Below are 24,072 nucleotides of genomic sequence, written 5' to 3'. Positions count from 1 at the left end.
AAGTTAATAATTATTTATATACAAATACAATTAATAAAAATATTATATATAATATATATACACAATATTATAAAAAATAAAATAAAATATTAAATAAATATATATATATTAAATATTTGGGCAGCCTGAGCGGGCTCGGGCTGCTCAAAGCCTGTTCAAGGTCCCGAATTTTTCGGGTGGACAAGTTTAAGTAACGGGCACAAGTTTAATTTTTTCGGACAGTTACGGACGGTCCTTCTAAAATTCCGTATGATGAAAAAATACATTGTGAAACAAAGGTGGTTGTTGACTATGGTCACGTCCAACATAGCTACCTCTTTGCCTCGGTAGGACAAAGGAGCGAGACCCCTCTGTTGTGATGGTGTGCGAGGGGGCTAAACCCCTCAAGGTGGCTAAGGGCAAGTGTGCTCGATGTGCCCCATTTTTTAACAATTTTTTTTTAAATGTATATTATTTTTATGTTAAAGAATTTGTTACCTGTGGAGTTTTATTTATTTTATAAAATAATTAAAGGTAAGCTGAATATTTTGAATTTAATTGGCGAATTGATGATAGAGTGGAACTTTTCTATAGAATTTGTAGAACCAAAGGATATTTTTATACCTTATTTTCACATGCCAATACTACAACGTAACAAACGCGACGTAAAACACGCGATCGTTTACCTACTAAACAATTAAAAATTAAGCCATTTAAGATAATTTTTCCAAGAAGAACAAAAAATATAAAAGGAAAAAAAAAAAAAGGGAAAAGGCCAAAAAGAACGGAGAAGTAAAACGGCCGCACATGACACCTAACACACAACTGTGGTCCCCAAGAAAGAAGAGAAGAGAAGAGTGGCCGCTTTTTTTATTTTTATTTTTCTTTCTTTAAAGCTATTTCCTTTTTTTTATTTTTTTAATTGATCTATTTATTGTTAATAATAATGAAAAACAAAAAGCAAAAAAAGAAAACACTCTTTCCCGCCTTCGCGCCCCTCCCCACTTTCATTTCGTACCTCAGTGGAGGAGAGAGAGAGAAAAAAAAGGAAAAAAGAGTCAGAGCAGTGAGAAAGTGCGAGAAAGATAGAGAGAGAGAACGAAGAGAGAGAATGTGGATGAAGTGGTGCAAGAGTACTGAATCGGAGCTTTGTATTCGGCCATGGACACTCCAGTGAAGAGCCATTCCACCACTACTCCTTTCTCTTCTCAATTCGAGGTCAAAGCTTCTTGCCCTAAAATCCATCCCCAAAAGTTTCGCTGGAAATTCCTTCCTTATTTATGCTTTTCCTTTTTTGCACATCAATTTATTGCTTTTAGTTTTTAGTCTCCGAATCCCATTTTCTGCACTTAGGTTTCTCTGTACATGCTTGATTCTTCATTTTTTTCCCCTTTTTGGGTTTTACTGGAGCCAAATTACGTATTTAATCTCAAATAAGCTTGCATTGCTCTTCTCTCAGGTATCTTGTTTTGTTGACGTTATTCATTACTAAGTGGGTTGTCTTTTTGGTTGATGTTTATTTGTCTGTGATCTATAGTTATGATTATTTGCAATAAACGGAAAATTTACTTATAGTCTATCCATATTTGAGCGGCTAAGCCATTCCAGGTTTTTTTTTCCTTGTTTTATAGCTGCATGTGAGATTCTAGTTCTAAATCGTTCCTGATTATTTCTGTTTGCGATGACAATGTAATGCACTACTGATTTCCAAAATTTGCCCACTTGCAGGACTCTCCTGTCTTCAATTACATTAGCAACCTTTCTCCAATTGAGCCAGTCAAATCCGGACATAGCAATCACACTTTGAACTCATTAAATTTTGCATCTCCGCCGTCTGTCTTCACTTCACCGCAGATTAGTTCCTTTAGCGAAACTAGATTTTCGCTTAGAAGGTATATTTTTTTTCATTTTCTTTATTTGCTGCACAAAAATGTGGGTGGACCTTTATAATCTTAGTGCTTCAATATTGCCATTTTTTATCAGGCATAACCTCTTGGACTCATCTAAAACCGAGTCCTCTCAAAGTGAAATTGAAAATGCCATCAAAACAACTGAAGGAGTTTCACTTGCTAGTCAATCAGAGCAGCTGGGACATTTAAATTCTGGGAATTCCGCAAGAGAGGTTAATGATGAGCAACCCACTGAAAACTTCGAGTTAGCAGTTGAATTCCCAGGTACTTTGAAGTATGATTGCGGTAGTCCCGATGACAATCCAGTACCTCTTAGTGTTGTTCATAGAGATGTTATGTTGGAGGCGGGGGAAACAGGGGCATCTCTTGTTCAGTCTGTCACAGATGATTCCAAAGTGGGGCACTGTTTGTTTGAGAGGGAAAAAGATTTGCGCAAGATCAGTCGGGTTGAGCAAAGCAAAGACCTAGAAGGTTGCGATTGGGTGAATGTGATATCTGATTCCAATAATCTGCTTCGTTTGGATTTGCCAATCACTAAAGACCACTCCGAGGAGCAGGAGTTGGGAATGGTGGATTCTGGTACGATTTCTTTGGTCTCAAATGTTCTAGAGGACAATAGCAATCATAATGATCGTGGAAAAACAGTGTGCATTTTCCCTACTGGTTCTAGTGAACAACTTGGGATGAAGGCACCAGGTATTCAGCCAGAAGGGATTGTAGGTGTGAAGGAAACGGACCAAACGCCAGCAATGCTCTCTAGCACCCTATTGAATCAGCTGGTTGTTAGCAATTCAAGTGATTTGGTTGACGGCAAGAGTCAAAAGTATATCAACTCCAGCACTACGGTAACATATTTGTGTTATTACTTATAACTTTATATCCATAAATCACAGGATGAATGTGAAGGCTTAGTAGTCTGTAATTCTGTGTAATTGAAATGACGACTAGCATGACCAGTTTCGGGTTTTCTGAATCTCATCAATATAGATCATACTAGCGTGTTGAAGCTTTAAATACACTTATACTTTAGCATTATAAAACTACCATACAAAAAGTCATCGTAAGGCACAAGCAAGATAAAGCATACAGGCTCTTTGTGAGTGACAAACTTTTCTATAGAAAGTCAGATTGTAAATCAAATTATGAATTATGATTTTGTTTGGTATAAAATCGCAACTCAGAATCAACTTAGATTTTTTTTTTTTTTTTGGGTGTGCTCTGCTTTGCTTTTTAGTGATTAAATTTGATTTTTCATACGTTCTCACTGTAAGGGGATGACTAAAGTAGATTGTATCCTTTTTGGACGCACAGCTTGTATTAATATTGATCTTTAATGTTACATAATGAATTAATTGCTATATTTTCTTTTTACAGCCTTAGTGAAATATGTTATTTACTTAATTTTAGGCTAGACTAACTTTTGTTTGACCATATCAGCCTAGTTCTCAGTTGCATCGCACAATCAGAAGGCGCTCTCTGGTTTTTGAAAGAGCAGAATCTCATAAAAGGAAGTCAATCTGTGATTCAATACAGTCTAATAATAAAGCTGCTACTTCTGATGATAAATTGGCACTGAGCGGTTATTCTTTTTCCAAGCTACCTGGCATTGGTTTGCACTTGAATACTCTTGCAAGTACAAATGATGGTCTAGTTAGTAATGAGAATTGGGCTTCTGAAAGTCAACTAATAAGTACGCCAAGAATAATGAAACCTTGTTCTCTTGCACTGCCTGAAGTTCCACCTGATAATTTGGAGAGAGCTTTGGTTCCCTGGGACGGTGAAACTCAAGTCACAGAAACTACTTACCAAACCTCTGAATATCTTGTAGGTGAAGAGTTAAAGCATACCAGTCCTCGAAACAAAAGGCATGTTAGAAATACTTTGTTTCTTTACTCAACTTTTATGTTTAGCGTTTTAGATTTGGTATTCTGTTTTGATGTTTCTCATCTTGCAGGTGTAAGTCCGAACAAGTTGGAGAAGACTTGGCTTGCAAGCGCTGTAACTGTAAGAGGTCAAAATGCTTGAAACTGTAAGTTTTATAATTTAATATTTTTACCACAATCGGTATCTAGGACCAATGTGCATAATCTTGTTATTTGAATATGTCAAATCGTCTGTGTCAATTGGGATTGGTTTTTTGACTGAATTAAACGTTAAATTGTTCTGTACTAAAACATTTTCCTCATATCATTCTCATAGTTTCTCTGTCATATTTTGCAATGCAGTTACTGCGAATGTTTTGCTGCTGGTCTCTACTGTGTTGAGCCTTGTTCATGTCAAGATTGCCTTAATAAGCCTATTCACGAAAATATTGTTCTAGAGACTCGTAAACAGATTGAATCACGCAACCCACTTGCATTTGCTCCCAAAGTGATAAGAAGTGTCGATGCTGTTTCAGAATATGGGGTTAGTAATTGTCCTTGAAATTAAATACTTTATGCAATAGGCCATCGTAGTATCAGATTCAAGAGGCATCAAATAGCATGACGACCCATCTCCTTTCCCTTATTTCAATGAAGAAGGACCTTGCTATGAGATAATTGCATCATTTTCTTGCCATAATTTATGGGCGATGTTTGGGTTGTGATGCTGTTTGATGCCAAAGATCTCTAAACAAGTTCTTTGGCAATATCCCTGTTCATTTTCTCACATGCCACTTGTGGTTTCATTCCGTGCAGGAAGAAATAAACGGAACTCCAGCTTCAGCTAGACATAAAAGGGGGTGCAATTGTAGAAAATCAAGTTGCTTAAAAAAGTATTGTGAATGCTATCAGGTACTGCCCAAAAGTATTCTGCAAGCATTTTAAAGCTAATTATACAAACTCTGTTTTCTGTTAGGTTTTAATCGGCTAATATGAATACTTGTGTTTATGTATCAAGGGTGGTGTTGGATGCTCTATGGGCTGCAGATGTGTGGGATGTAAAAACACTTTTGGTCAGAAGGATGGTGACATTGGTAAGTATTCCCATACCTCGTCTTCTGTAAATGCTCTAATGTTTGAGTTAAAGTAAACCTAAATGCAAAGGATTGAAGGAGCGAGCTGTCAAAAGATTAATTAAATGGAAAAGGAAAAGGAACTGCACAAGACATACCGTAGTCTAGTTATATTACCTAATGCGAGTGTAGCTTTCCTAGTAATTGCAGTTATTGTCATCTTGATCCAACAGGAACTGAAGAAACTGAATTCAAGGAGCCGAAACTGGAAACCTATCAAAAGCATGCACACGATGTCAGCTTAGAGATGGCCAAGGACCAAGACCTCCCTATAACACCGTCCGAGATTGGCAGGTTTTCCACTCCACTGGAACTCTTAATCCTGAAAACACCCTTGTTGTTTCAAAATTTTGAGATGTGTTATCCACAGTTTTTTAAAAGCCCCTCTCTTTTGCAGACCTTCGAATCAACAGCAACTCAACTTTAGCAGGAAGCCCCGGACTTCTCTGTATTCTATTGGATCATCTCCTCAATTGGGCAACCGAGAAAATCGTGAAAAGATCAGCTTTGAGTCTCATCTGCAAATGATTCCTGAAGATGGAACTCTTGAGACACTGGAAAGCAGTTGCCCACAAACTAGTGGGGTCAAGTCAACCTCTCCAAACTCTAAAAGAGTCTCACCTCCTTATCGCGAGTTTGGCTCATTGACGGCCCGGAGGAGTGGCCGGAAGCTGATTCTGAGGTCCATACCAGCATTTCCTCAGCTTTCAAGCCACCATGATAGCGATGGTTTTCCGGAGGAACACAGCCAATTTTAGGTATATGGTATTGTTGACCACTCCTACTCTACTTGCATTTAATAATACGGCAGTACAGCTTCAAGTGCAAGGCTCGAATCCCATAAAATCTTCCTCTAGCTTCTTTTTTTTTTTGGTTGGTAATTGACTTTAGCTTTAATACGTTTAGTGTTTGATTATATGTAGTTGTAGAGATGGTGAAGGTTATGTGTCTAGTACTGTCGTTGAACTTGAACATGTTTCTTTAATATGATGCTTGGGAGAAGATAAAACAGAAAACATATCGAATTGCCTATTTATGTTCTCTACTTCAAGATTATGGGTTTGGTGCAGCAGCAAAAACACTTTTGAGTTGAGATGTTCCCTCAGCCGTCGCCCGGCACACCGGTCGGAGCCCTGCCGCGCGTCCCAATGCTGTCCCTCCCTCATCGCCGCATGTGCGGATCACCACGTATTACCCAACCTTATCACCAACCAGCAGTGAGCAATTCCTATTAAGATTATTTTCGTTTTTCCAGGTTAAAATTTGTTTAAATTAGGGTTTAATTTTAAAGATGAATTAGTAACCTGCAGGAATTTTGTAGGAATAATAAACTAAGTTTTTTTTTTTTTTGTTGTTTGTTTTTTTTTCTTCTTTCCTTCAGAATCAGAAGTGCTTTTAGAGCATGCAATGTATGAATTTAGAGGAAATATTAGTTTTTCTAAATTAGATAGCCAGTGTTTTTAAAATTAATTTGATATTTAATTTTGATTGCAATAAGGAAGTCGGGAGAAGAAAATGAAGATGAAAATCTTTTCTTAAACATTAGAGGGCAAAATGTGCTTTGCTTAAAAAAGAGTGTAAGAATCATCTAACCTGAAGGAATCTTTATGGTAATCTTTAGCGGAGACTTTCTCTGGCAATTCTTATAAAAATAGAATATCGATAGTCACTTATTTTTCAGTAGTTAAATTTATATTAAAATTTATCTGTTTTGTATATTTTTTTTTAATTTGATGTGATTGACTAGATTCAACGATTAAAAACTGAAACTACTGATAGGCCGGACTATTAGAGAAACTCCCATCTTTACAGCAGGATGTGTTTTTGTTCTACCGATAACTGTTATTTTTAACTATTGGATTAATTTTTTAATAGTCAAATTATGCTTGGCCACATTAAAAATTTTACAAGACATGACATAGAATTGCTCCCATTCCAGATCAAACCATTAAAAAACAAGATTTCGTTCATTTTACCATTCGAATCACAACTCAGATTCTTTGTTATAATATTTTCTCCAAAAAAAAATTAAATTTAACTTTTTATACTATTATGTTTTCTCACAACGAGCAAAACAAACACGCTTAATCTTTCACCAACATGCTATACTTTTCCACCTGACTTGTTGGTTTTTCCATTATCCAATCCACAACAAATCGAATGAAACCTAGTGAAAAAGACGTGCACACTTTGTTGAGGAACGCAGTTTCGTGTTTGTTTTTCTTCAAAACCCCCAAATGCGCTCTCAGTCGCCACTACTAACGGGATCTCGGTTGTCTTCCCTTTAGCTAGTTTGACTAATGTAAGGTGTCAGGTTTTTTTTTTGTTATTGTTTTTCTTTTGTTTTCTCTTTTTTTTGTTCTTTTTTTTTTTGTGGGGGTGGGGTTGGGGGTTTAGGATGTCAACATAAAATAAAAACGACAGCTACAATAAGTATAAAAGCTTAAATAAAAACGAAAATTAAAAGGAAACGACAGTAAAAATGGAAACGTAATAAAAACTAAGTACAAGACGACAAATTTTAAAAAACACAAAAGTCGAAAGCTTCCAAACGACATCAAAGATGGAAAACGATAATAAAATAATAATAATAAAAAGCAAAGCATTACGACCAAAAACAGCGACAATTGTTTAACAGGGGGAATGCAGCGAGATACGTATTTTGTAATTACGACCAAAAAAACTAGCCTACGGGATGTTAAGGGTTTACTAATCAGCCGCATATCTTACAGAATTTGCGGGATGATTATAAAAATGCCAAAGCATTAGTTTTAAGCAAGCACTGCAAATTATTCTCAACACCAAACATGTAATGGAATCTATAATTAACAAAAACGCACAGCTAGTACACGATCTTGTCCAATAAAACTTTCTACGCAACATATGCTCTGCATTCAGCATTCAGTCTAGTACGAGCAAAATCTCATCAACATAAATTCTACTCATCAATAAAAATCCACAAAATTGAAAACTGAGGTAATATTCCCTGCTCATAACAAAGAGACTCTTGTTTCATTATGCCCCGACAACTTCGGTGACCTCACCCTCAACAATTGTTTCGTCGGCTGGCCTGTCGACCTTCACGCCAACATCCTCTGAGTAGTCACCGTGAACCTAAGCAGAACCAAATAAACGAGTTTTGAATCCAGACAAAAGCACACCCATAAAACAGTGTATTACTAGCAAAAAGCAACCTATGAGTTAACGTCCAATTTAGGAACCATCTCTAGACTGAATAAAGATAAAACGTCCGATAATATAGAATTCAGAAAAATGGAACCGTATACAGGGGAGAAAATGGTAAATACCTCCATCAACTTGCCAAGATCGAATTTAGGAGCCTTAAGGATTTTAACTTTACGAATGAAAACATTCTGCAGCGGGTAGATGCTAGATGTTGCCTTTTCGATCTCTCTACCAATCATCTCAGGGATGAACTTGTTAACCAAATCCTTCAGGTCACAGGATGTTGCCTGGTTGATCATAATTTCTCTCATCTTGCGACGAATCTGACATAAGCCAAGAAGAAAATAAATGTTACTTGTGGCAATCTAAAAGTAAATAGTAATCAACGTAGTTGAATGAATGGAACATTATATTCAAACCTGGCGGATCTGGCTGGACTGGGCATAGCAGGTTCGCTTGACTTGGTTAGCACGTCTTCTTGTGAAAGCAATGCAGAACATCCTGAGGGTGTAGTTGTCAGTAGTCTTAACATCTACATGGGCCTCAATCAGTGTCTGCCACTTGCGCACAAGTGACCTCAGCTTGTCGGTGGTAAAGTCCATTCCCTGTAAATGATTGAGAATAAATATATTTCATCTTCACACAGAAGAAAAACAATATAATCCTATTTCAAAAACAAAATAATGCAATGAACATATAGGAGCTTACCCAGAAGTTTGTTAGCACATTCTTCCCTTGCACATCCTCAGCTCTCAAACGGATCTTCCTGTAAGCATGATCCTCATCCTTTTGAAGATCAGCCAGCGAAACTTCAAACACTCTATGTTTGAGTCCTTCGGAAGCAATCTGTTAACAGAATGTGCAAATTGACATCCATAGATGCAAAACCGAAAAGTTACTAGCTCATCACAATCCAATTTACCGCTCAACACTAACAGAAAAGCTTATTTTCTAGAAACATAACTAAATAGAACAATAAACTGGACACAGCACGCCAGTACAGCTTAGTATTTCATCAAGTTTTTCAATCCAGCTTCATGTTCTTAAGTCTTTTAAGGGGACTTTCCAGAATTCAGTAAAACACTCGTTATCGTGACGTGGGGTGATGAAACATGTATTCTATCCACTAAATATATGAGCAGAGCAGAAGCTGTTCAGATTTCCATTTGTAATAAATTCTCAATAGAGTGTAACAATAGCAAGTGGCTCTCACAAACGGTAGAGAGCACTTCAAATTTTCTCAAACAAATAAACAATTGACTTCAAAAGATCTTACTCACCAAACCAATACAGACATAAACAACAATCACCAGATAAAGCTCGTAACTCTTAACACATAAAGACCCGCCATTTTCTTAAACAAGATTGAAAGTTTGTAGCTTTAGGCGCATATGACACTCACAACCAATCACCAATAGATATCAGGCTATTTATGAGCCCCAATCAACAAAAATAATAATAACTAGAAAATCAGAGAAAATGTATAAATTACATATAGAGGAGAGAGAAACCTTGGTTCCCTGAGTTCTGGTGACAAGGGTTTTGCCAACTTGTCTTTGGTTGAAAAGAGAAGGTGCCTTGATGTCATACCAATCCTTCTTGGCAAACGGATCGGCGCTGTATTATTTTAAAGATTCAAGGTTGACATTTCATTTTGCTTTATTTTCTCAATTGAAAGCTCAAAAATTTAAACATAAAATCGACTTCAAAATTCATCAAATTAATCCAACAAAATTAGGGTTTGTAAAATTCGACTTACGCCTTCTTCTTCCCTCCCTTCTTACCCTTCGAAATCCTCTTGTTCTTCCTGAAAACCAAATCACGAGTTCAGCAAAGAAAAGCAAAAAACAACCATAATTTCAGAAAAAGATAAGAAATTTGCACATAAACACGAATAATGATACATCAAAACACGAAGAAGCAAAGAGATGTACCCGACAGCCATGTTTGCAGAGACAGAGGAATGCGCTAGGGTTAGGGTTTGGGTTGGAGAGGTGGAGGCAGTGACTGTAATGAAGCAGCTTAATAGACAAACCCTAGCGCCAGTTGCTAAGCATTCTTATATGTCGCTCTTGCTTTATATATGTGCCACTCTTTTACTGGTTTATTTGCGAAAAGCCCACGCGACTACTTTTGTCTTTTTTTTAACCCTGAAGATATTTGATTTTCATTTTTCCCTTTTAGTTTTTACCGTTTGTTTTAACTTCTTTTCACCCATTGATGCACACACTTCCTAACACCAAAAAAAAGTAAATAAAATGGTTAAAAAGATTTTTTTTTTTGAAAATGGTTAAATGTGAGTTTAGATCATAAACTTTGTTTAATTCTTTTTATGAGGCATCAATTTTTATTTAAGGAATGCTGTTGGATGTACTGATTTTTAAATTTATTTAAAGTAGCAAAAAAATGAATTGAATATTTTTTCCGCAAAAAAATAATGAATTGAATAAATGAATAGATAAAAAGATAATATACGGAGGAGGCTTGGTTTTCGCTATTTAGAATTTTAGATGATAGGTAAAAAAAGGTTTAGAGAGAAAAAAATTTATCCTTAATTTGCATCTCCAAGTCATGTCATTTTTCTAGAATTTATCCATTTTATTTTTAAGGTAGAATTTTGTCTCTTTTAAGTTGTTAATTTAATTAATATTGAAGGGAGATAAATCCCTTGTAACTGCTATAAAAAGGTATAAAATGTTTATGTTGGGACATTCCTCTAAATTACTGGAAAATGGTTTGGGCTTGGATTGGTCCATGGATCATGGTTAGATGGGTGGCATGACTGTTGTCGTCATCTGAGCTGTGATGAGCCCAAATAAGCATCTCCTCGGTGCAGCAGTTGCTCTTGATCAAGTGAGAAAAAACTTGAATCAAACAAAAGAAAACTGGAACAGAAAAACATTTAGAACGGAAAACCTTCTAAAGACTTCTGCTAAAATGCGCATGCACAAATAAGAACAAAAAGTTCATCCAAAAAAATGGAAGAAGCCAACAATAGTATAAAGCTATCTGACTCCATCCCGACTACAACATCACATGAGTAGCAAGTGATTGCAGGAATATTTAAGGCCCGTTTATTTTACTTATTCAAGTTTTTAATTCAAATTGAGATGTAATTTTATATGAAAACTTTTTATTATAATAACAAAATTATGATTTGACTGTTTTTTAGAATTTTTTACTGTAGCAAAACTCGAATCGGTGAAATAAACGGGATCTTATAATTCTACACTTAACTCCACTACAGTCCACGAGATGCCGAGTTCGTTCAAAAAATAATTAGCGTCCACGGTTAGGTCGGTAAATATTTTGAAACCTGTACCAATTAAATCTCGCCTCAAAGAAATACAAGATTAAATTCATAAGAAAAGATTGAGGATAGATAAGTGACTATCGAATAAATGTCTGAAATGGCCCAGAATGCCAGAAGTTGTACAAGCCTAGTCTGCCACCAATAAGCTAAATAAACCAAAAAACACACCCATATACCAACTTTGGTTCGTTAGGAATAAAATGCAAGAAAAGAAAATAAGAAAGTCCTTTGAAATGAAATACGAGACTCTTGCAAATTAATTCTAAGACATTCATCATCAAACTCTGCCAAAATTTTGGAGCAGGGCAGTACTAGTAACAAGCTTCAATAGAGTTATGATGAAACTTTTAGGCTTTTCAAGGCGGTAGTAACCAGAGAGAGCTTCCCTGGAGCTCTTTGTTTGTAGTCTTTCTCCAAGGCTGCTGCTGCCAGTGATTGTAGCTCCGGGCTCTCTTTCTCTTCCTTGTTCCGTCCTTTCGCGAGCTGCCCAATGGCGGAAGTGCACTGGATGACAGGAAATTAAACTTGGATTCAGTAATTCCAGTTGGCAGGAAATGAACATGGACAAGAGGCCATATAATTGAACCAAATAAGTATGACATGAAAGTAAAAAGATGCATCAAGAAATAAAAGAGCTAAGAGAAACCCACCAAGCAAATACCAAAAAGCGCTCTAGTAGTTTTGCCTCCAGTCAAGTCAATAGTGGAAGCATAGTACTTCTTCGCTGCCTGTAGATTTTCTAGTCCACCAAGAGTGTAAAGTACCTATTGACCATCGAAACAGGAAAAGTCAACAATCGAGAGCAAGTAGGAGGGGATGTGTAATGCGTTTGGAAAAGAGAGTAAAGGAATAAGAATGTGGATGTATCCCTTCCTAGTGTTTACTCATCTATTAGGATGTGTAATTGGAAACAATCCAATTCCCCATTTAACCTCTAGTTAAGCCTAGCCTTATTTATTTAGTTTAACTACTAAATGACATTAATTGGAAAATTCCAATTCCCTTATGCATAAAAGTAAAAAGCATATAAGTAAATTTAGTGTTCATTTCCATTAACTGGTAAACAATATCCAGAGAGTTTTAGGATTGGCATTCTCTTTCCTAGTTCCCAACATTGGCCCAAACTACCATTCATGATTTGTAAATGAACGCATGACTAGATAGGAAAGGGAAACACTCCTCTCTTTCCCTTTACCATTCGTGTGAAGTAAACATGCAATTTAATGTGATGATAGTGATGTAAACTGAGACACATGAACCAATAAATAAAAAGCTACTCACGTCAGCATAAGCTAAGTGATACAATGGAACAGTGGGTTGTGATAATATCAGCTCCTCGTAGCAGAAAGCGGCTTGCTTGTACCTAACATAGACATAGCTTATCAGTTGGCATGGCAAGTGGCAACAGGGAAGAACATCAACTTCGAAGAACAGACAAATACTGACATTTGAAGGGAAACATAAATTTCAGCCAGTTCTCTCCAAGCATCATGATCTGCCATAAATCTGTAGGAGAGAAAAAAAAACTCCTGAGCTCAATCTTTTTCCTCTGCATATAATCACTAAATTCTGAAAAGACTTTAAGATCTGTCTTACATTTCAAGATATTTATTTAGGCCTTCAATGGCCCCTGAAATATCACCTTGCGCCTTTGCCATGGCTACCTTCCTCTTGTGTACCACCTACAAAGGAAAATTTTGAACTAAAAGTTAGGCAACACTCCATATAGTTCCAACATTTCTCATATGTATAATTTGAAGTATAATTTGATGTCCACTTTAGGAAATAGATTCTATCATTTCGAGATGAATAATCAACTTACTTGATCAAGAGGATTATCCTCTAAAAGGCTTGAGTACGCCTTTTCTGCTTCTGCCCAGGATCCTTTTGCTTCAAGCAGCATTGCCTCTAGCCTACCTGTAATTTATGCCAATATCACATAAGAAAAGCTTGTGTGAGGCTATCTTTTTATTATTATTTTTTCCTGTTAAAACGGAGACATATAAACAAAAGATTGGTGATATGTTAATTCGACCTACCAACCCTTTTACTCTCTGGAAATCCCTTTCGTAAAACCTTTATGCAGTCCTGCAAGTAAATTATGAAGGAAAATAGTAGTATAAGGCTCAAGAAATAGAAGTCAAACTAGCAAATTCACCGGGGTCACATTAAGTCAGCTATGGGCGAATCCACTGTTTCAGCGGGAATGAAAATAACTACTTATGCAAACGATCACACCAATATAACATAAAAAGATTTCACTATTCAAAACAATCAGTCACTTGTACAAGATCTCAAAATAGAAAACAAAAGGCAACGTATACAAAAGTTCAGATTTTTTCTACTATTCTCCCTTGTCTAGAAAGATATTACTTCATCCAAAAGGGATAACAAATTTTTCATAAAGTACCCCACCAACATGTTACATTCCATCAGATTATTCTTGAATTCAGTTTATTCTAATGCTTAACTGTTCCTGTCACATTATCAAAATAACTAAATGGGAAGCCTAAAAATTACAATTCAGGACGAAAAAGCATAAGATAAAGACTCTACCTTTGAAACATCAAGAGATTGGCAGTCCAAAGCTGCAATTGCTACCTGTTCATAGAGAGTCCATTCTGCATTAGGAGATTCAATGTTACTTGTTAGTCTAAATTAATTAAAGCTAGGAAAAAAAACATAACCAACCATATTAAAAACCCAATTCGTACGATGTTTTTATTTTTATTTTTTCGTCTTTCTCCTTTTCACTTTCTTTATAATACAACTCTCGAATAATCGATTAAGAATCTCTTTTGACCACAAACCCTGAAATTCCAAACCCTGAAATTCCAAAACATGAATTCAGACTGTTTCATTGTCTAGTACAGTTCCTACTGTGCCCCAATCGAATCAAGAATAATTCAGATACACCCAATTCTGTAGATACAGAACCACAATTCAATATTTAATTCTCATGGATGTTAAACGAGAATCAAATCAAAGCGAGAAGGAAGAACAAATCAGGGTGAAGACTGACCTTCCGAGCCGAGAGCGGATCGCTTTTTGGGATCGTTCAAGATCGACAAACCATGCTTTAGAACCTTCTCGGAACGACGAAGCTTGAGCCTCCCGACCAGACAGAGATACTCCCAAGCTCCTCCTCCGCCATTATCCACCTGGTTCTCGAGTCTTTCCAATTGGGTCTCCTCTGTCTTCGTCACCATCTTCTCCAAATTCGCAGAGACCAGAACCAATGAAAGTAAATCTCTCTCTCTCTCTCTCTCTCTCAGTGGCCGGTTTTCGGATCTATCGACGGGGACTTTTGTGTGTCTTGCCTAGTCTTTGTTTGAAGGAAAGAAAGCTGTGATTTGGAATAGACAAACGCGGCCTTCCATTAGTAGCGTTTGACGGCCCAATTGTGTTAATAGGACCATTCTGACCGTTGGATTGCTCCAACTTTGATTGGATCTTTATACCCCAGTTCCTTAGGGGCCAACCACCACAATTCTATTGGAAGTTTGGAACCTCTTTTTAACAAAAAAAATTTTGCCTGCAAAAAAAAAAAAAAAAAAAAAAAAAAAAAAAAAAACTTCCTCTAAAAAAATATATTTTTTAAGGTAAGAAAAAAAAAAGAACTTGGCACGATGGAGATGATGAAATAGTGAAGAGAAAAACATGTAAGCAATGATTTAAAAGAAATTCTATTTAGGCGTAATTGTAAATTTTGATTTTTGTGTAAAAAGAACCTTTCTTTCGGTGTAACTACACAAAAATTCTGAGATACTTTTAGAAGCTGAAGTAAACTATATGAGAATATTCAAAATAATAAAAATGTTAAATGTTTGTATTCATATCTATTATGAATGAGCAAACATACGAGTTTACTTTTTATTATAGCAATGAGTGTCTTTTTATGCTTACATTCTTAACTCTTAATAAATCAAATGACGCAAAAAAATCCTCAAAGGGAAAACGGCAATAATAATGGAAAAACGACATCAATACTAATGAAACGACGATCAAAAGAGTATTATCCTTCAAATTATAAAGGAGAAAGCCGTTTCGTTCATTTTTGTTTTTGTTTTTTGAAAGGCAGTTTATTGCGATTTTGTAATGTTTTATACATTGATGACGTCACGTCAGCAATTGCAGTGCGTCGATTTCAGTTTTTTCTTCTTCTTTTTTTCACGACTTAAATGAGAATGTTAATTGTTTGCCTTTTTAATTTGTTGCCTCTTCCAACCAAAAAAAAAAAAAAAAAAAAATCATATGTCTATGTGTATACTTATACTTTTACATAAAATTATGTTGCGAAAATGTGCGAAACGTTTCGAGAGGTTTTTTCTCCCTTCATTGAGTGAATTTTTTTTAAGGCTTTTTTTCCTTATATTTTACTTTAGATATTTTACCCGCTTTTGTTTTTGTTTCTTCTATTTTTTTTATTTATTTTTTAACAATTTATATAACTATTGTTTTAAAGGATTCAGTGCATTTTTAACTAGCAAAAGACTACAAGGCGACAAAGGACTAAAAATTTGCGACAAACCCTTCCAAAACGACGACAAACGATAAACAATAGGAAAACAACAATCGCTAAACTAAACACTAACACAATAGACGGAAATAAAAAGAAAAATAAAAATAGTAAGCGACACCAGAGAGGACAAATGCAGACACAGTTACCTTAGGAAAAGACACAAACTGTAAAAAAATACCCAAAAAAAACGACAGGAGGGAAAACGACAACTTGGAAAATTACGACAAAAATGCAACGACTTTTAAATCATAATTCATAAACAACAGTAACAGAGGCAACGACAATAATATTCACAAAAGGCACTAAAATAAAAACGACAACAATTGGGTAAATTACATAAAATAAACGATAATAAAACTATAAAACGACATACCAAAAGAGAAACGGAAAATATTGAAGACGCCAACAAGGCAACAAATAAAAAAGATGATACGGTTCGAGTACAACGAACTGGGTATGGACAAACTAAGGCAATAAACGACAACAATAGAGAAACATCAATGTAGTTATAAAAGCGACATTCACTTCAATAATTAGCAATAAGGAAATAGCTGTCACAGAAGAGGAGGGCAGGGCGTGGAAATTGTACTTACTTTGATGGCGCGACTGGCTAATCAAAATGGGTACGGAGTAGGACCTGAGTCATGGTTACTTTGTTATCAGATTTAACCAGGAGGAAGATATGATGGATGAACGCCTAAATCGGAGTATCAAGGAAAATAAACCTCAATATCTGGTTCTTAAAAAAAAGGTGGACACCGTCGGCCGGAAACAGCAGTATTGCATAAGGTTCCGGTTTAGATCATCTTTCCTGGACTTCAAAACGACGATAAAATCAAAACAACAACAAAGTGATACGGGGATAATAAAAGACAAAGGAAAACTACGTGGGTACGGACAGAAGACGAAATGGAGAAAACAACAGCCAAAAATGAAAACGAGAATTGTATATATAAAAGACAACAAATAAAAAGAACGAGAAAGTGGAAAAACGACAATGAAAGAAGAAAAATATTTTTCAAAATTAAGGGTGTGTTTATTTTAGGACTTAAGTTAAGAACTTGAGTTGGTTGAATTTAAATTTTTGTGAGAGATCACACTGTAGCAATAAAATTTGAGTTGTAATTAATGAATAAGGTTTAAAACTCCAGAAATTATTCATTACCCTGAAAAATCTAAATAATATATATATGAAATTCTATACGTAGAGTAAAACTAAAATCGTGAAAAATACAAGTATATTTTGTTTAATGCATATTAAGGTTCGTTTAGTTCGCTAATTTAAGTTTTTAATTTGAGTTGAAATGTGATTTTATGTGAAAACTTTTTACTGTAACAAAAAAATTAGATGTTATTATTTTTTACTATAATAAAACTCGAATTAGTAAAATGAATGGGACCTTAAAAATAACGGAAAAAATTAAACAAACACACACAAGAAGAAGTCAATCTACTTAGCATATTGAAAATAAGTTAATTTATTTTTGTTTCCCATCTCCCAGCAAATTGAAGAAAGAAAATATTTAGAATATCACAACAAATATTTATAGCCTTGCTTTTTTCTGGAAAAAAAAAAAAGAAAGTTATAGAAGGCGCGGCAAAAAATTGAAGGGCCAAATAAAAAGGGAAGAAAAAACGTTCTTTTGTTCAAAAGTCACGGTGCAATGAGATTGGTAATTCACAACGAAACGGTGCGTTTTGCTGACACGGCAAAACCGCAAATCCAATTGCGGAACAACAACTCCTTGTCGTCGTCGTCCTCGTACATTTCCGTTCTAAAACCCTACTCGCTCTGCAACTACACCACCATCGCGGCGTCACACAAAGCCCTAACAACGGCCATGAAAACTCTCGACGAATCCGACGTCGGCATCTTCTGCTACATCTCTAACCTCCCTGGCTTTCGCGGCATTCTCAAGCAAAGGTCTTTTATATACACACTACTTATACATTGACACACGCTTGTTTGTGAGAAAATGATGAAAATTTAACGAATGGGATAATTTAGAAATGACATACGAGCAGTTCTAAGGAAGAATCAGAAAAGAAAACTGTAATTTGTCAGCTTAATACTAATGCTTGGCGTAGTTGTGCTTGCAACTTCGTCAAATTGTTTGGAAATTTTATTGATTATTTTTCTCAATTGTTTTATCTTTGATATTTCGTTTAGGTACTCTGATTTTATCGTAAATGAAGTAGATACTGATGGGAATGTTGTCCATTTGACCTCTTTGGATGCGCCACCAGAGGTAAGGTTTTTTTTTTTTTTTTTAAAATCATTTTGTATACAAATATATGTTTTTATGATTGCTAAATTTTCTGATTCATTCAGACCCGTGAGGAAACTAGAACTGAGACAATTGATGCCGGAACCAAGAGTTATACTTCTGAAATTGAGTCTTTTAGATGTCTTGCTGGTGACTCTGATGCTGAGAGTTTGGAAGCTTTGATTAATCAAATTAATTCTGGTGGTGGTGAAGAAGTTTCACCTATTGTTCTCTCACCAAGTTCTGATAAATCTCATAGAACGGTTAGTGTTAATTTTTCATTTCAGTAAATTTGTTTCTTTATGTACTTTTGTGTATTAGGTGTGGGGATTTTGGATGAGGGATTAGTTGCATATTATTGTAAGAATTGGGAGATTTTGAGGGTAAAATTCAATCAATTTGATAATTTGATTGGCTTTGTGTCCTGCCAATTTTTAAGTTTGATTTTGGGTTTCCAATTGATTGCTAAACGTTGGGTTTTTTTTTTTTTTTTTTTTCAAGCTAGACTAAATGATTTTGTTTCAGGTATTTCACTGGTCTAGTGCTAACAAATAATTCGCCATTTATTCTACTTTTCTCAGGAAATACATAATTTTTTCAAGAAGAACTTCAAGTTCCTAGTCACTGATACTGTTGACGGACCAGATGCTTCTTCAAAATGCATCCGTGTGAGATTAAATTCCGGGAGGCACAATAACCATGGCAGGAACTCCAAGAAACGGAAAGAAAGAGGTGATAAACCTTTTGATCGCAGAGGTTCAGATGACTGGCCAGAGCATGTTGGCAAATTTCTTAGGTAAAAGGGTATTTCACTTTTCCTGAATTTTCTTAGCACAGGCAAAGCTTCTTGTCATCCTCAGAGGTATCTGCACACACTTGATTGAATGGTTCTTCTCATTGTTGATATTTAGGTTTCATCTTTACAAGGAAAACAAGGATTCACAGGAGGCATTGGGACTGATCGGGAAGATGCTTGGCATCCAGGTACTTATTCCTGAGTTTTGCTTCTTCTTTTTTTTTTTTTTTTTTTTTTTTTTTTTTTTTTTTTTTTTTTAACTAGTTAGAAGCACGCGCTTCGCACATGTACTTCGTGCATTTTTTGAATACCAAAATTTAAAATTTCGTCTAAGATTTAGTTGTACTTATTTATTATTCTCCTAGTTGAGTTTAGTAAAACAAAACAGTTTGTTAGAGCACATTTAAAAGGGAAAAACTAATATAGAAAATTAGAGTAAATTATTTATGGGGTATGTATAAAATTAGATGGTAAATTATATGTATAATGATTAATATAATTTATTTCAAACTTTACTTTTTTCTTTTACTTTTTTTTACTAAAAGCACCTTTATGTTCTAATTATATTTCGACTGCTTCTATGAATTATTAAGAAAAACATGCATTAAATAAGCCGCAGAATTGTTTTTCACCAAAAAGAACAGAAGGAAAAAAATAAAACTAAATAGTAAAAGAAAGAGGGACTTTCTCTAATAGGATCTAGGACTAGTTTTTGACCGTTACATATTGTCAAAATCACATTAGCTTAAACAAATATATAGAACAAACAGTTACTGATACAGATATGACGGCTAAAAGCAGGAAACTATCGGTAGTTCATTTTCTCTGTACCTACCAGAGAAACTCCCAAAGAAAAATAACAAAAAAAAGACTTGGAAAAAGTAAAAGAAAAAAAAAAGGATTGAGAGTTGACAAGTGGCAAGTGGCAAGTGAAGATGAGTGATGGAAAAACATTTTGGCTCTTTTATGTATGTTGTAGATTATTATTTTCATTTTCTTGTTTAATGCATTCTTATAATAAAATTTCAATCGTAAGAAGCACAAAGGGACATGTCCGTGCATACCAATCATCATATTATGGTTCCTAAACAGAAGAAGTAAAAACAGGGTGCTAGCTGAAAACGTTTCCTTTTCTGCTTTAGTGACAGTAATCTTCATCCATGGCAGAGAGAATTATTTAAATTACGTTATGATTGAAACAATTGAGATAGAACACATCTATATCACTTCTCAATCTTGGTGATGTCTTGCTGATTATCTGATAATTGTGTCTGACAGCCTAGGTCATTCGGATTTGCAGGAACAAAGGATAAGCGTTCTGTCTCAACTCAAAGGGTATTTGTTAACTTTCAGTTTCTTTCTTCCTGATGATTGTACTCTGAGTTTTAATTTTTGATGGTGTTTTAGTTATGGTAATGTTATAGAGAGGTAAGAATTTATAATTTTATTGAATGAAAACATACTCTTGATATTTATGCCAAGTGTGTAATGATCTAACAACTGTGGCTTATGGAAGCATTAGTGGTTAATTGAAGAAATATTCGACTTGTTGAAATGATAATTTGCTTGACAACTGATGCTTGAAATGGATGTTTCCTATATAATTCAGGTAACTGTGTTTAAGCAGCGTGCCAGTAGGTTAGCAGCCCTCAATGATAGGTTGATTGGTATTCAAGTGGGTGATTTCTGGTAAGAGAAATGATTTCTAGTCATTGTTTCATTTCGACTTACTTTTGGATACCTGCTTGTCTGATTGCTGGATATTTGGTCAGCTATGTGAAGGAAGAACTTGTTCTCGGTCAACTATCGGGAAACAGATTTACCGTCACATTGCGGTGAGGGTTTTCCCCTTGTGAAATAGTTTGTTTATATTACATACGTCTTACAATCCATTACAATTTCTTCAGTGTGTTCTTATTGTTGCACTCTCATATTTTCCAGAGGAGTTGTTGCAGATTCTGAAGAGACCATTAAAGCATCTGCAAGTGCCCTAGGAAGACGGGGTTTTATTAATTATTTTGGTCTTCAAGTACTAACATAACTTACAGATGCTTGTGAAAATCTTTCCAGTATGTAATTCAGTCTTCCCATACCTTATTGATGTGTATTTTGAATCTTGAATGAGTTCAGCGCTTTGGAAGTGGATCTGTGCCGACTTATCTTATTGGAGCTATGCTATTTAGAGGAGAGTGGAAAGATGCTGTACATATGATTCTTGATCCAAGAGAAGGGGATATCCTTTTGTTCTCTCTCTCTCTCTCTCTCTCTCTCTCTCTCTCTCTCTCTCTCCCTCTCTCTCTCTCTCTCTCTCTCTCTCTTTTCTTTAACTTGTTCTTTAATTACAAAGAGATGTAATTACAAAGGCACGTGAATATTATAAGGAAACTAATGACATCGACGGGACCCTGAGGCAGTTACCTCGACATCTGGTTGCTGAGAATGCTATTGTAAGTTTCTAGTAATATCTTCTCCTGTACAAACTTTTTGCTATAAACCTCTCAGATCTTGATAATACTTGGTGCTCCCATAACGTAGCCTGTAGTGAGAATGAAAAAGAAATTGCTGTTTCTGCTGGATAATTCTTTCCCTGCTATATATACTACGGGATTTGCACCTGTTGTTCACTTTTACTTCTAATCCGATTTGTATGCTTTATGGTAAGTTTTACGATGTTCTTTCCCGCCTTCTCATACAGCTGCAGTGTTTGAAAAAATGTCCTGGGAACTACCTGCAGGCTCTGAAAGCAATACCTAGAACTTTGAGAATGATGTAAGGTTTTGCTTCTTGCAAAAAGTGCTTAAAAAAAATGCATTCACTTGACCTTAAGAGAATTATTTTTAAGGTGTTAGTAAATAGTATTCCCGTGCATTCAGGTATGTACATAGTTACCAAAGCTACCTATGGAACCATGCAGCTAGTACGAGGGTACAGAAATACGGTAGTCTTTTAATTGCTCTCTCTCTCTTTCTCTCTCTGCTGATATTATCTGGATCTCTCTATGTACATGTTGTAGATGGGATTCCATCTTCTTGTCATTATAATCCAGTATATACTTGCAACCTACAGTATGTGAGTATATGTATATTTATATATAATTTCGTCATTTGCAGGAACTGACCAAGTTGTGGTAGGAGACCTGGTATTCTGTAAAGAACATAATATTGAGAAGGTGAAAGGAACTGCCAGTGCTGATTGCAAAGATGAAGATTCGAATGCAATATTTGGTTCTCATGATATAGATGAAGTCTCAGGCGCAGAACTTCCCGAAGAAAGGAACAACCCTGTGAAGGTTTGTCATTTTGTTTTAGCCTTTTGTTTGTTCAGTCTTCTCGTATTGCTAATAAAACCGTCTAGTTGGGCAGGCTCTACTTTACCAACATCTCCTTTGCTTCATAATTTTGTTGGATTACCCCAGATTATTATTAATTGTTGTTCTGGAGGTTATTGAAGTTGTACCATCTTGAATATGTGCATTAGTTTATTGTCTAAAGTGATTTGCATTGTGCGATGTTCAAGAACTCTCATATGCTTCTTACCTGTTTGCAGGTTGTTGCTGCAGAAGATATTCTTGCTGGAAATTTTGCGATTGATGATGTCGTCCTTCCTTTGCCGGGGTAAAAGAAACATGAGCCTTGTACCATCTGGTTTATTCTCTTATTTCAGTTTCGTTCTTTTCCGACACTTTGTTGATGTATTTTGCTAGTTCAAGAGTAATTCTTCCAACAAATGACATAGCCCAAGTTTATCATGATCTGGCAAAGAAGGTGCGATATTTTGGGCCATTCCCTCCTTTTTTTTTTTTTATTAGTTTGTAGTTTCACACATCCTAGCACAGAGTTCCTGGGTAACAATCTAGGGTAGCGGAATCAAAATTTAAAGATAGCTAATAGTTGTTGTTTACGTATTGCTTCAGGACGCAATCAGCTTGACAGAGAGTGCACACAATGTTAAGTATGTTCAAATACTTCTAATCCTCAATCAACTGCCCTCTTCGCGTTCCTCATCTGGCCCTGCTATATCAGTATCGTCTTTATTTTTCCCCACCTCTAATTAAAGTCCACCTGTCTATTAATTTTTCAGAGAATTCTCAATTACTAGTATGACCGGAAGTTATAGACGCGTTTTTCAAAAACCAGTTGATTATGAGTGGTATGCTTTTGTTTCTTAAATTCTCTCTCTCTTTCTCGTTGGGTTTCTTAAAATCAGTTGTTTCCCGGTGCACTAATACACTATTTGTTTGCTCTTCTGTTGTTGCAGGGAACTACTGACGTATACCAATGGCACAATACCTTTGGCAGAGACAGATTTAGACATTATTGCTAAATCTAAACCCGCACATGTCGCTGAAGAGAATGAAGTGAATGGAAACGAAGAGAGCACAAAAAGATCAAAGCGCGTCGAGAATGAGGCGGTGCTTCAAACAGATGATAACAAGGTGGATGGCGAGAGAGAAGCTGAGCTACAAGCTGAATCCACTTGTGGCACTAATTCTCAGGAACCCCAGATGGCGCTCAAGTTGAGCTTCACTCTCCCTGCTTCATGCTATGCAACAATGGCCATCAGAGAGCTACTGAAGACATCAACTTCTGTACGTACTTTAGAAGTTAATGTGTTTCATAGTATTACTCGAATAGAGAAATCCAAGCGCGGAATTCGATTACTCGTTATTAATTTAAAATAAATTGCAATACACCACGCATACATGTATCAAGAATGAGATTTGTTCAACTGTGCTTCATTTTGTGTAGCAGATATATGTACATTATACACATCAATCTTTCAAATCTTTGTGCAGGTCGCTTTTCACAAAACGTTAAACTAGGGAACGGCATTGTTCCTCCTGGAGTTTTGAAGATTTCCATTTCCATTTCCAGGATAGACCAGGCCAAGGTTAGATGTATCAAGAATGAGAGACACAAGAAGTATACGGGATAGAATTGTATTCTGTTGTTCTATTTTTATATTTAAGGAAAAAAAGTACCTTTAATACATTAGTTTTTTTTTTTTGAACTGAACATCAGTTTCTATTCAATATAATGCGCAATGTTCAATAAACTCAAAATTTATGATGATCCAGATTGAAAATTCAGGGATGGATTTGCAA

At 35.6% G+C, this 24,072-nt stretch overlaps 4 protein-coding genes across 5 annotated transcripts; 2 read left to right on the top strand and 2 right to left on the bottom strand.

Annotated features, from left to right (window-relative positions):
- The first annotated feature begins 969 nt into the window (after positions 1 to 969).
- LOC21389606 (CRC domain-containing protein TSO1) lies at positions 970 to 6,134 on the top strand. Of its 2 annotated transcripts, none has more exons than XM_024161556.1 (11): positions 970 to 1,197; positions 1,708 to 1,871; positions 1,963 to 2,734; positions 3,327 to 3,754; positions 3,844 to 3,918; positions 4,115 to 4,295; positions 4,568 to 4,663; positions 4,770 to 4,845; positions 5,058 to 5,178; positions 5,282 to 5,642; positions 5,958 to 6,134. In XM_024161556.1, exons 1-10 carry the CDS (start codon positions 1,141 to 1,143, stop codon positions 5,640 to 5,642), a joined length of 2,331 nt encoding a protein of 776 aa, XP_024017324.1. In that variant the 5' UTR covers positions 970 to 1,140; the 3' UTR covers positions 5,958 to 6,134. The 2 variants fall into 2 exon arrangements, with proteins under 2 accessions (XP_024017324.1, XP_024017323.1); XM_024161555.1 differs by having other exon boundaries at positions 5,955 to 6,134.
- A 1,539-nt stretch (positions 6,135 to 7,673) lies between these two features.
- On the bottom strand, positions 7,674 to 10,125 carry LOC21389605 (40S ribosomal protein S3a). The gene is made up of 7 exons (XM_010091957.2): positions 10,005 to 10,125; positions 9,830 to 9,877; positions 9,582 to 9,687; positions 8,779 to 8,916; positions 8,490 to 8,675; positions 8,193 to 8,393; positions 7,674 to 7,998 (listed from the first exon to the last, which is right to left on the bottom strand). The coding sequence occupies exons 1-7, from the start codon at positions 10,013 to 10,015 to the stop codon at positions 7,900 to 7,902; spliced, it is 789 nt and encodes a 262-aa protein (XP_010090259.1). The 5' UTR covers positions 10,016 to 10,125; the 3' UTR covers positions 7,674 to 7,899.
- Positions 10,126 to 11,430: 1,305 nt separating this feature from the next.
- LOC21389604 (ER membrane protein complex subunit 2) lies at positions 11,431 to 14,867 on the bottom strand. Its single transcript, XM_024161553.1, has 9 exons — positions 14,406 to 14,867; positions 13,940 to 14,004; positions 13,423 to 13,471; positions 13,206 to 13,300; positions 12,980 to 13,065; positions 12,830 to 12,889; positions 12,665 to 12,746; positions 12,034 to 12,147; positions 11,431 to 11,887 (listed from the first exon to the last, which is right to left on the bottom strand). The coding sequence occupies exons 1-9, from the start codon at positions 14,590 to 14,592 to the stop codon at positions 11,717 to 11,719; spliced, it is 909 nt and encodes a 302-aa protein (XP_024017321.1). The 5' UTR covers positions 14,593 to 14,867; the 3' UTR covers positions 11,431 to 11,716.
- Positions 14,868 to 17,569: 2,702 nt separating this feature from the next.
- On the top strand, positions 17,570 to 24,053 carry LOC21389603 (multisubstrate pseudouridine synthase 7). Its single transcript, XM_024161560.1, has 20 exons — positions 17,570 to 17,829; positions 18,076 to 18,154; positions 18,238 to 18,435; positions 18,754 to 18,968; positions 19,084 to 19,156; positions 20,247 to 20,303; positions 20,578 to 20,657; positions 20,741 to 20,803; positions 20,910 to 20,997; positions 21,099 to 21,201; positions 21,312 to 21,415; positions 21,664 to 21,737; positions 21,842 to 21,906; positions 22,079 to 22,257; positions 22,515 to 22,582; positions 22,672 to 22,732; positions 22,882 to 22,919; positions 23,049 to 23,117; positions 23,226 to 23,556; positions 23,764 to 24,053. The coding sequence occupies exons 1-20, from the start codon at positions 17,570 to 17,572 to the stop codon at positions 23,788 to 23,790; spliced, it is 2,232 nt and encodes a 743-aa protein (XP_024017328.1). The 3' UTR covers positions 23,791 to 24,053.
- Positions 24,054 to 24,072: the final 19 nt, after the last annotated feature.

This window comes from Morus notabilis, unplaced genomic scaffold, assembly GCF_000414095.1.
Source record: "Morus notabilis unplaced genomic scaffold, ASM41409v2 Scaffold2202, whole genome shotgun sequence".
NCBI lineage: Eukaryota > Viridiplantae > Streptophyta > Magnoliopsida > Rosales > Moraceae > Morus > Morus notabilis.
This window is presented reverse-complemented; position numbering and strand designations above follow the sequence as displayed.